The sequence below is a fragment of the Colias eurytheme genome, chromosome 11, assembly GCF_061535395.1.
Source record: "Colias eurytheme isolate Ceu_HAF_F1 chromosome 11, ilColEury1 Martin Lab GWU primary, whole genome shotgun sequence".
Classification (NCBI taxonomy): domain Eukaryota; kingdom Metazoa; phylum Arthropoda; class Insecta; order Lepidoptera; family Pieridae; genus Colias; species Colias eurytheme.
This window is the reverse complement of record NC_142990.1, coordinates 11,206,560-11,218,294: the sequence shown is the minus strand read 5'-3', so window position 1 is coordinate 11,218,294 and position 11,735 is coordinate 11,206,560. Positions and strand designations below refer to the sequence as shown.

The following is an 11,735-nucleotide window of genomic DNA, read 5'->3' as shown; positions in this document are numbered from 1 at the left end:
TGGCCACTCTGATGTCGGCGACAAAATGACGGCGCACACATTGTCCTGTAGTTTTGGTGATTCTCCTGTAAAAGTTCACTAACTTTGACGTTGTTGTTCATTTCTGTCGGCGAAGGATGAATGGAGGGCTTTATTAGGAACGTATTTTGGTTATTTTACGGCCTTTTGTGGAGAAGGATATGAGTATGTAACGAAAAACGGAGGTATTTTATTTGCGCAATTTCGAAGGCTCATTAATAGGCGAATCATTAAATAATAACTTGAATAAAATCTCAATTGTTTCTTAATTTTTATTTAATCTATACATAATATATATAAAACTCAAAGGTGACTGATATAGTGATCTATCAAAGCACAGCCCAAACCACTGGACGTATCGGGCTGAAATTTGGCATGCAGGTAGATGTCATAACGTAGGCGTCCCCTAAGAAAGGATTTTAAGGATAGGTTTTATCCCGGAAATCCTACGAGAACGGGAACATTGCGGGTTTTTCTTTGAAAACGCGGGCGAAGCCGCGGGCGCAAAGCTAGTCGTCTATATAATGAAAGAAAGTTTTTAAGTAAACTTTTACGTAACGCATTATTCTTACAAACTGAGCCTCTTTTAAAAGGAAACTGTAAATATTATATTGTACTGGGTATTAGCATATAACGAAATTTATCTCGTATGAAAACTGATAAACATAATAAAACAATATCTTATTATATCAATATACAACTATATATTATTACTTGTTCGCACTTATACAAATGAAAAATAATATGTTCCTAACCTTGTTCCTCAGGCAATAAAATTATTATTAGGGTCTCTACCAACTCTACCAACCGGGTTCACAAAATGAAATCAAATCAACTGAATCTTATTAATTTAAATAATTAATAATATCATGAACAAAGTAAATCAAATATCGCATACATTTGCGAACCTATTATGCCTTTATAGAATTATTATGCTACATTTTCGATACGGTTTTAGAATTTAACATTAGAATGATATCGTAAATTTGGCATTGAATGAAAATTGGCATGAAATTATAATTAACTTAGTACCTATACGTACACCAATTACGTATTGTATTTTATTCTATTGGAATACACATTACAAATAGTATAAACGCTATCGAATCGTAGAAATTATTTAGCTTCGATTAAAATGTTTACAGAGACAAAAAACATATAAAACATATCAATAAACACAGAAAAACAAATCGCAGTTACTTTGTAGAAATAGAAACCTGAAAACTTGATTCAAACAATATTATTAAAAAAGACGTGTGGCACTCGGGGACTGCCGCGGTAAAGCTATTGCATGCTATGCCTTCAAGCCACACCTCCGTGCCCGTCGGAGTGGGGAGCGTGAGGTTTTTTCGTTACGGAATTTCTGGATTCGGTCCCCGCGCTCAAGGCCCGCGATAGAAGCTATGCAATAGCTTAAAAATAACGTATAAATTCGTTCAACAAAAAATGAATAGAAATATAATAGGTACTTAAAAGTACTTAAATCGAATAAAAAGTGTAAGAACACAAAACTTCAATTCTCAATGTCCCCATAAAACAAAATTTAATTAAATCTTACATCGTGATAATGGCAACATTAAACTCAAAGGATTCAAAGAACTAATTAAAATAAAACATTACATTGACTGAAGTTAGTTGATCCATTGGGTCTCGTAAATGATCCAAACGTTTTTGTTTCCTTTATTTACGTTTATTAGTTTCAATAATGTGTCAAAATTATTAAATAGTATCCATACTTAATATTATAAATGCGAAAGTAACTCTGTCTGTCTGTCTGTTACTCAATCACGCCTTAACTACTGAACCAATTTGCATGTTTGGTATAGAGATATTTTGATACCCGAGAAAGGACATAGGATAGGTTTTATCCCGGAAATCCTACGGGAACGGGTTTTTCTTTGAAAACGCCGGCGAAGCCGCGGGTGGAAAGCTAGTTAACAATAAGTATCATTATTCTTCTTATTTAATGACTAGTTGTGCTCCGCGGTTTTACCCGCGTTGCTTCGCTCCTGTTGGTCTTAGCTTGATGATATCCTATAGCCTTCCTCGATAAATGGGCTATCTAACGCCGAAATAATTTTTCAAATCGAACCAGTAGTTCCTGAGATTTTCGCGTTCAAACAAACAAACTCTTCAGCTTTATTATTAAGTGTAGATTTATATTGTTTTGAGTTGAATGTACGAATTGAAATGGTCGATAATTTTGCATATTTTCATTTAAATTTAAATGCTCTTAATTCATCATCTTTTGCAAGATCAATAAATCTTTAGCTTGGCAATCTACTGATACCCATACGAACTGCTATAGACAGAAAACACAATAAAACTGTTAAATTACAGCTACGATATAAATTGACCCTCTTATAACTAGTATCAATAAGATCATTATAGTATCTTCAAGATACCTACTTTTTGTTTATATGACAAACTATATTTGATGGAAAAATGGCAATATGTTGCATCCTTAAACAACGATTTAAGAAATTGCACTCAAATTTGTTTTTTATGTTCGCAAACATATTATGTGCAACATAGGCAAAAACATAAAAACAACCCCTCTGCACTAGGTGATAAGAATCGAATTCTACCGAATAGTTATCATTGAATCATGAACACGAGAATTTGATCAAAGCTGTTAACTCCAGTCCACAACTCGTAACGTTTAGCTCTAACTCTAAATTAGACCACTCTAGCTCTAACTCTAAATTAGACCGGGACATAACTGAGTTCCACATAACTTGCTGGCATTTAACTTGGCGATATGAAGCATTAGATTGTTAGTATCGCGTAGCAATTATTATATCTAATACGCTGTTGCGTGTTTTGTTCCCTTGTATGACAACACATAAGTGAATTCCTGTGTCCTCTTGTGGGGTTGTACATTGAATATGTTTCACTGATTGGTTAGCCCTTTATGTCCTGCCAGATCAGGGGTTACAATGATGTCCGATAGCAGTCTTATTTCAAGGTGGGAGAATCATGGCGCTAGATGACCAACATAATTATTCACAGTGGAATTAATACTGCTTTAAGTTGTTTTCTTTAATTTAAAATGTATAACATAAAAGGCCAATTTTACTTATTTCTTAAGATCTAAACTGACAAATTTTAATCTGCATAAATTATTAACTCTGTCTATTCATATGTCTCTTCTTATCGCCTACACAATCATGAAATTTGGAACACATATAGTTTTTGATCTGATCAAGGACAATAAATAGGTTTTAACCCGGAAAGCTCAATGAAACGTGAACTATGCGAGTTACTCTCTGACTACGCGGACGAAGCCACGGTAAGCTACTTGTATTTTTTTTCTCTAATTTACTTTAATACTCACAACACCCAATTTAATCAAAACGAATTCACGCAATCGAAGCCTTGACAAGCGCTCAACGTTAGTAATAAATGGAGTGTCGCCAAGAATGAGGTGATAAAAGCGACAAACGAGAGTCGAGGTCGGGGGGCGAGCTTGTTCTATAAATCGTGTTCGAGTTTTTGCAGACATTGAACGTTTAGCTACGTCATTTGAAATGTTACGGGTAAAATGTGAAATGATTGGTTTATGTGAGTTTATGAAAAGAAGATTATATTGAAATCGATATTCTTTGTTAATTTCGTTTCATGATTTTAAGCAGGAAATATTAGGGACTTATGAGTTTTAATCTATACCTACTTAATATTATAAAGCTGAAGAGTTTGTTTGTTTGAACGCGCTAATTTCAGGAACAAATGGTCCGATTTGAAAAATTATTTCGGTGTTAGATAGCCCGTTTATCGAAGAAGGCTTATAGGTTATATATCACCATAGTATATCATCAAGCTAAGACCAACAGGAGCGGAGCACTGCGGGTAAAACCGCGTTGCTCCGCTAGCAGCTAGTGTATTTTTAAATAAATTGTTTCTTTTAACAATTTTTGATTTACATTTATTTCAATTTGCGACTATTAATGCATACATGAATACTTTTATTCGTATTCGAATTCCAATATAATTTAATATCATTGATTGTGACTTTGTACTGAACTTAAGAAGACTAAAAATATACACAATTAAATTGCATAAGTACATACATTTTGAAAATAGTCTATTTCTGGCTGAACTTACACAAGGAAACATTTGCATTAATAAAACATTGTTGTGCCAGGGACATAGAGGACTCTAAAACTAATTGCTTTTGATGACATCTTGTGGTATACAGGAAAAATTTTTCCTTGAGGATAAGGTAACACCAAGGATTTGCGAAAATAACAAATTTCAGTATTAGTTCAGGATCCATCGCCCATTTTTGCAAGTGATTACTATCAAGCTAATTTTCCGTGAGTAGCTTTATTTGGATGAGACGCCCAATAATTTCATGTACGAAACTCTCGATGGTGGTAGCTAACAGAGGTAACAAGGATAAAATATTTTGATTTGATATTTATTACTGAATGTTTTTTTTTCGTTCAATCTCAAGATAATTATCTAAATTATTTGAAAAAATATTTGTCCTACAAAATCTATGGTTTGATCAAAGAGTCCCCTCTTTCCAATGTGTATCGATAACGAGGTCATCATAAATGATTACTAACCAGCTGATTTTTTTGTTTTCACTTATTTAATACTTATATAATTCAACAGACATATTGTCCCACAAATTGTGTAATAAATATTTGAGAACCATCAAATCAAAAAATTTTATCCTTGTTACCTCTGTAAGCTACCACAATCGAGAGTTTCGTACATGAAATTATTGGGCATCTCATCAAAATAAAGCTACTCTCGGAAAATTAGCTTGATAGTAATCACTTGCAAAAATGGGCGAAGGATCCTGGACTATATATGAGATTTGATTGAATCAAACATGTAAATTGATATATTTTTAGCACCAAATTAAATTTTATGTATTTTGGATTTTATCACGGAAGAAAAACTGTAAGGGCCATTTGCACTTTTTGTTTATATATAATATATCCAAATATATTTGATAGTTTGACACTTTTTTTTATCATATGTAACGGGCAGTAATATGTGTTCTGTGGTAACGGACGTGACGTCGCCTGTCACCCCCGTCAAGCCAAGCCGCCATGTTGACATCCCCTCCTGCCAGCCGCCATGCCACCGCCATGCCTACCAGCCAGCCACGCGGAGGGGATAAGCCTATATATTAGCTTGCCATTGCTAAACGTGGATTATTCTTGTTAAAACTTTCAAAATAAATAAGTGTGTCGTTACGCTGCAATTTTATTTTCTCCATTGCTTCACAAATCAGAAGCGGGATGAAACGACGTCGACCACAAGTTTGTCGACCTCCTGACGAATCAATGTCGGAGGAAGATGAGGGTACTTCTTCACCGCCTGCACGGAAGCTGCTCAAGAATCTGCTGGAAAAAGAAGTAGTAAAGGCTTTACGCAACCTGGAAGATGACCCCCAAGCTCCAAATAAGTCAAAAGTCCATCGTGCTGCATCTTTAATCCCGGAATTTGACCCTGATAGTGAGGAATGCACGGTACAAGCATGGATTCGTAAAATTGACCAAATTGGGGAAATAAATGGATGGGACGATACAACTAAATCATTTTACCTACAAGATAAGCTGCGAGGTCAAGCAAAGAAGTGGTATAATCGTCTAGAGAACTACGATTACACGTGGGAACAATGGAAGGATATGCTATTGCGAGCATTTCCTCGATATCGCGATTATGGAAATATGCTTGAAGAATTACTACAAAGGAAGAAGCAACCTACAGAGACGATGACAAAATACTATCAAGATAAAATCGCCATGTGCTTCCGATGCAAGTTATCCGATAGCGCCAGCGTTTCCTGTATCATTCGTGGTCTGCCACTATCGCTACAACCTAACGCTCGAGCCTTCCAATGCCACACGCCAGGAGAGCTTTACGAAGGATTTTTATGTGCACTTGACGACTACCGTACTTTACCTATCGACACAAGGTTTCATAAAAATTTGGTGAGTAGGCCATCTCACCTGGATAAAAAGTCAATGCCACCCAATGTCGAAACAGACCCGTGTCCGAGATGCAATAAAACTGGTCATTTACTGCGTGATTGCTCCCTACCTGACACACGTACATGTTATAAATGTGGAAATAAGGGACACATTGCTTCACGTTGTTCTACAATTGCCACGGAAAATAGAAGATCTATCTCAACCGACAACATAAAAGAAGTAAATGTACTACGCCCTTATAATGAAATATACAAAAAGGTCGTTAAAGTCGATGGCATCCACGTGAAAGCATACATTGATACCGGCAGTCAAGTTAACGTTTTAAACGATCAAGTATCGAACGCATTGTCATTGGATGTCAAACCGACGAGTGTCATTTTAAAAGGATTCTCCGGTGGACTCTCAACTAGTCGTGGAGAAGTCGAATTTCAATTAGAAATTGACGGTATAACCATGAAATGCCACGCCTACTTGTCTAGCATCAAAATGGCCGATGTTAATCTTATAATCGGCCAGCCTGTCATCAACAGCGAAGGTATGACATTGACAGTTAACAAAGGCCTTGTCGAATTTAATCGTACTCAAGATCCCATTTGCGATATTGAGGCTATCGAAGACCATGATCGCTTTAAAGTCGTCACAGTCAACGAAGAGAGACTTCCACCTGGCTCTTCCATCATTCAAGTGCGGGTTCTCGGAAATAAGGTCGGCAACGGTGTGGTTACACCGCCTCGGCATCATGAGCTGCAGGGAGTGGCCTACTCTCTTCCATCCACCCTGCTCACTGGTGAAGACGGGTACATCAAAGTCATCAACATGGGCTGCGAGGTTATCGTGTGGCCGCCGGGAGAGGTCCTAACCAGGGCTGAAAGCTGCCAGGAGCCTCCACTACAGCCAAATAGCCAGGTACTTACCCTTGCTTGCCATAGATTTGCCGATTATAATGCTAATAATAAAGCTTACTAGTGATCAGCCTATTTACCGCCAGCCTTATCGATTATCGCATAGCGAACAAGCAGTAGTTCAGTCTAAAGTGATTTATTAGATGCCGAGATTATCAAAGAGTCTGAATCTAGTTAGGCATCTCCGGTCATTTTAGTCAAAAGAAAAACGGTGACAGTAGGATGTGTGTTGATAACCGTGCCTTAAATGCTATTACCGTAAAAGATAGATTTCCATTGCCTAACATAGACGATCAGGTTTCGAAATTAGCGGGCCACAAATATTTTACGAGTTTAGATATGGTTCAAGGCCATCATCAATAATTACGTGTTAGTAATGAAGATACACACAAAACTGCATTCATAACACCTCAGGGTCATTTCGAGTACACTCGTATTCCATTCGGTTTAGCGAACGCGCCATCCGTTTTTATGCGGTTGATAAATAAAATAGTTGAATCTGTAGGTAGAACTAAAAATAATAATGTTAAAAACAAACATGGTAAACGTGAAATTTTGGCATTTCTGGACGATTTACTCTTACCCTCGAATGACGTTATGTCAGGCGATATTTTGCAAGCGGTACTTGTCAAACTTGAAGTAGAAAATTGAAAATTAAACATGAGTAAGTGTTCGTTCTTGCAAAATGAAATAACGTATTTAGGTCATAAAATATCGGCTAAGGGTATTCAACCGGGCGATTCAAAGTTATTAGCGGTGTCTCGTTTTCCAACACCGACCAATGTTCATAGTGTGCGTCAATTTATCGAGTTGTGTAGTTATTTTCGTAAGTTTATTTACAATTTTGCTATCATTGCCCGCCCTTTAACCGATTTAACTAAAAAGAAAGCTTCGTGGATATGGAGTAGTGATCAAACAATAGTTTCGAACAATTAAAAAAGTGTTTGTGTTCCGAGCCTGTGTTAGCTTTGTACGATCCTGTGCTTTGTGTGTAAATTAGGAATAGCAGATTGATGGTACGTTGCGACCCGTTTTATATTTTAGTAGGGTGACAAGTAAAGAGGAAAGCATGTATCATGGTTATAAACTGGAAACTCTTGCCGTTGTAGAATCCTTGCGTCGTTTTCGCGTATATATAGTAGGAAAAAAAAAGGGTTAAGATTGTTACTGATTGTACAGCAGTTCACGCTACGCTTACTAAACGTGACATTATACCACGTATCGCAAGGTGGTGGCTTTCTATACAAGATTACGATTTAAGCGTAGAGTATAGGCCGGGGGAACGAATGAAACATGTAGATGCGTTAAGTAGACATCCAGTAGACACTATGAACGTGAATCGTCTCGAAGTAGTGGATTGGTTTTATATGGTGCAATGTCAGGATACTAAAAGCGAGCGCTAGAATGAAACGTAACTTCGATAGGAAACGAAAATCCGCTCACATATATAAGAAGGGTGATTTATTGCTAACGCGTCAAGCACCTACTTGTTCAGCATCCAAAGTTAACACTAAACTTGACGACTTGCATTCCGGTCCTTATGTCGTAACGAAAGTATTGGGCAATGATAGGTACCAAATTAGAAGTATATAGGGTTTACGTGGGTATAAGAGTTTTAGTAGGTTAGTAGCTGCAGATTCGTTGAGGCCCTATAAAAGTATTGTTACAGTTTCTGATAGTGCTAGCAGTTCGGATGAGCAAATGGAAACCAAAGATCTTATTGATTTATTAGAGAGCTAATTATTTTTGTTGTTCCTGTGGGAACAACTGTTTCAGGATGGCCGAGTGTAACGGGCAGTAATATGTGTTCTGTGGTAACGGACGTGACGTCGCCTGTCACCCCCGTCAAGCCAAGCCGCCATGTTGACATCCCCTCCTGCCAGCCGCCATGCCACCGCCATGCCTACCAGCCAGCCACGCGGAGGGGATAAGCCTATATATTAGCTTGCCATTGCTAAACGTGGATTATTCTTGTTAAAACTTTCAAAATAAATAAGTGTGTCGTTACGCTGCAATTTTATTTTCTCCATTGCTTCACACATACACGATTTGATAATTTAACTACAAGTTACAAAAAGAAATATTTGTGGAATTTGCGACAAAAAGTATGAGAATTTCTACCATTCCTATACCACGTAAAAGGTAGGTAAACTAACAAGTAGGTAGGTTTCGAAATAAAAACACAAAAATGTCAATAATAATTTATTCCTCAGGAAAACTGATATTTCATCTCGAAAGACTCCATTGTGACCTAATTAACTAATTCAAATATTACCTTAAATCTAATATAAATGTAATTGTGCGATTTAAATTTATTTTATAAAGCGTTTCGTCTCACTGGCATTTCTGATTCGTATAATTTTGTACTACATTATATAATTTGACAAGAAACATTTGAAAATAAAGCCGTGAAAAATATTTAAAACTGCACTTTTGAAACGAAAATAAAAGGTAATTTAATTCTTTATTGTAATATTTTCAATCGCAGTTAATAATATTGAATGAATAATTATCCACCCTGTCAAATAAATTAGGTATTTGTAATAATAGATAAATTATTTTTCTAATACTTATTTTGTGTAAAATGTCGGACAAAACAACCTTCGTACGGCGGCTTTATTCTCAAAATGCATAATTTTATAGCAGAGTTGAAAGACTGTATGCAAAAAATACTTGATGAGAGCATTTAAAATGCAAAAAGGTCTACTTTAGCACCTTATGGAATAATTGAAAAGTAATACAAAGCTTATAGCGATGCGGATGATTAGGTACACACAAACAAATTCGATTGAGTTAGAAAACATAATGAAAATTTTAAAAGAAACTCACAATCTGTTTATTGCTTGTGTGAAAGATTACATATTATGATTTATTTGATAGAAGATTACTTATTGAAAAGGAGATGTATCACGACTTGCAGCCTTGTTCTAACTATTCATGAAAAATTATTAGGAAAAAAAAAACAATTCAAAATCTGTGCTACCGTTGAATATTAAGAGAGCTCGTTAAAAATGATAACATTAAAAATAACTAAAATTCGTAAAATTTAGACAAATTTATTGAATGTGCAAGTTACATTTATGAAACATCTCCTTCATTATTAAAATAGTAGAATAAAACACTTTTTAAATATTTTTACTAGTTCAGTGATCTTTTAATTTCTAGAAAGGCAAACTAGCTTACTCTTCATGAGAGAGATCGACATAGCATATTATTTTGCAAGTCTAAATGATTCAAATAAAATTTTAAACCCACAGTTTTTTAAGAAAGCACCGGCTAAAAACTGATAGCCAAATTTAATTAATTCACAATATAAACACCGATGAGCTTCCCGAAATCAGCCTAAACGAATTGGAGTTGGCCCTAAGGCAACTTAAAAACGGAAAAGCCCCTGGAGATGACGGAGTAACTACGGAGCTTATCAAGGCAGGTGGAGCTCCTGTCCTAAAACAACTAAGAGACCTGTTTAATTCTGTCCTCTTCACTGGGAGAACTCCGAAGGCGTGGAGCGAAAGTGTCGTGGTGCTGTTCTTTAAAAAGGGGGACAAAACCCTCTTAAAGAACTACAGGCCCATATCACTTTTGAGCCACGCCTATAAATTGTTCTCAAGGGTCATCACCAACCGTCTCGCACGAAGACTCGATGAGTTCCAACCTCCGGAACAGGCCGGGTTTCGCAGTGGATTCAGTACCATAGACCACATCTACACAGTGAGGCAGATTGTACAGAAAACAGAAGAATACAATCAGCCCCTGTGCATTGCTTTTGTGGATTATGAGAAAGCTTTCGACTGCATCGAGACGTGGTCTGTTCTGGAGTCCTTGCAGCGCTGCCAGGTAGACTGCAGATATATCGAGGTGCTGAGATCTCTGTACGATGCCGCAACCATGTCCGTTCAAATCCAGAACCGGTGTACCAAACGCATCCATCTACGGCGAGGCGTGAGACAAGGCGACGTAATCTCGCCGAAATTGTTCACAAACGCGTTAGAGGATATGTTTGGGACACTGGATTGGAATGGACGAGGCATCAATATTAATGGCCAGTACATCTCACACTTGCGATTTGCCGATGACATAGTCATTATGGCTAAATCGCTGCAGGAACTCAAGCAGATGCTGAACGAACTAGCCGAATCCTCCTTACGCATCGGTCTCCGCATGAACTCAGACAAAACGAAGATCATGGTCAACAATCATGTTTTACCGGAGCCGATCATAATAAATGGAGTCTCCCTAGAAATTGTTCAAGAGTATGTATACCTAGGGCAAATGCTCCAACTAGGTAAGAACAATTTCGACGGTGAGATCAACAGGCGGATTCGGCTGGGTTGGGCGGCTTTTGGAAAACTCCGTCGAGTCTTCGCGTCGTCACTACCACAATGCCTCAAGACAAAAGTATTTAATCAGTGCGTCCTACCAGTCATGACCTACGGAGCCGAGACGTGGACACTGACAGTACGACTGGTCCACCAACTTAAAGTCGCTCAGCGTGCTATGGAGAGAGCTATGCTCGGTATTTCTCTGAGGGACCAAGTCCGGAACGAAGTAATTCGCCAGAGAACGAAAGTTACCGACATAGCTCAACGGATTAGCATGCTGAAGTGGCAGTGGGCCGGTCATATGTGCCGCAGAACGGACAACCGCTGGGGCACACATGTACTAGAGTGGAGACCGCGGCTCGGCAAACGTAGCGTAGGACGCCCTGCTACAAGGTGGAGTGACGACATCCGCAGGGTTGCTGGGCATAACTGGCGTCAACGAGCGAATGACCGGGCTCAATGGCGTGCCATGACTGAGGCCTATGTCCAGCAGTGGACAAACATAGGCTGTTAATGATGATGATGATAAACAAGAAAAA

At 37.7% G+C, this 11,735-nt stretch overlaps 1 protein-coding gene across 2 annotated transcripts; it reads left to right on the top strand.

Moving 5' to 3' along the window:
* Positions 1-5,021: 5,021 nt before the first annotated feature.
* On the top strand, positions 5,022-8,881 carry LOC149904876 (uncharacterized). 2 transcript variants are annotated; one of them, XM_090107140.1, is made up of 2 exons: positions 5,022-6,878; positions 8,651-8,881. In XM_090107140.1, exons 1-2 carry the CDS (start codon positions 5,277-5,279, stop codon positions 8,663-8,665), a joined length of 1,617 nt encoding a protein of 538 aa, XP_089963266.1. In that variant the 5' UTR covers positions 5,022-5,276; the 3' UTR covers positions 8,666-8,881. The 2 variants fall into 2 exon arrangements, 1 of the variants encoding a protein (XP_089963266.1); XR_016457224.1 differs by lacking the exon at positions 5,022-6,878 and adding an exon at positions 6,897-7,890.
* The last annotated feature ends 2,854 nt before the right edge of the window (positions 8,882-11,735 follow it).

Bases quoted from the DNA above. Each gene is read 5' to 3' on its own strand.
- LOC149904876 (XM_090107140.1), top strand. From the start codon at position 5,277: ATGAAACGACGTCGACCACAAGTTTGTCGACCTCCTGACGAATCAATG.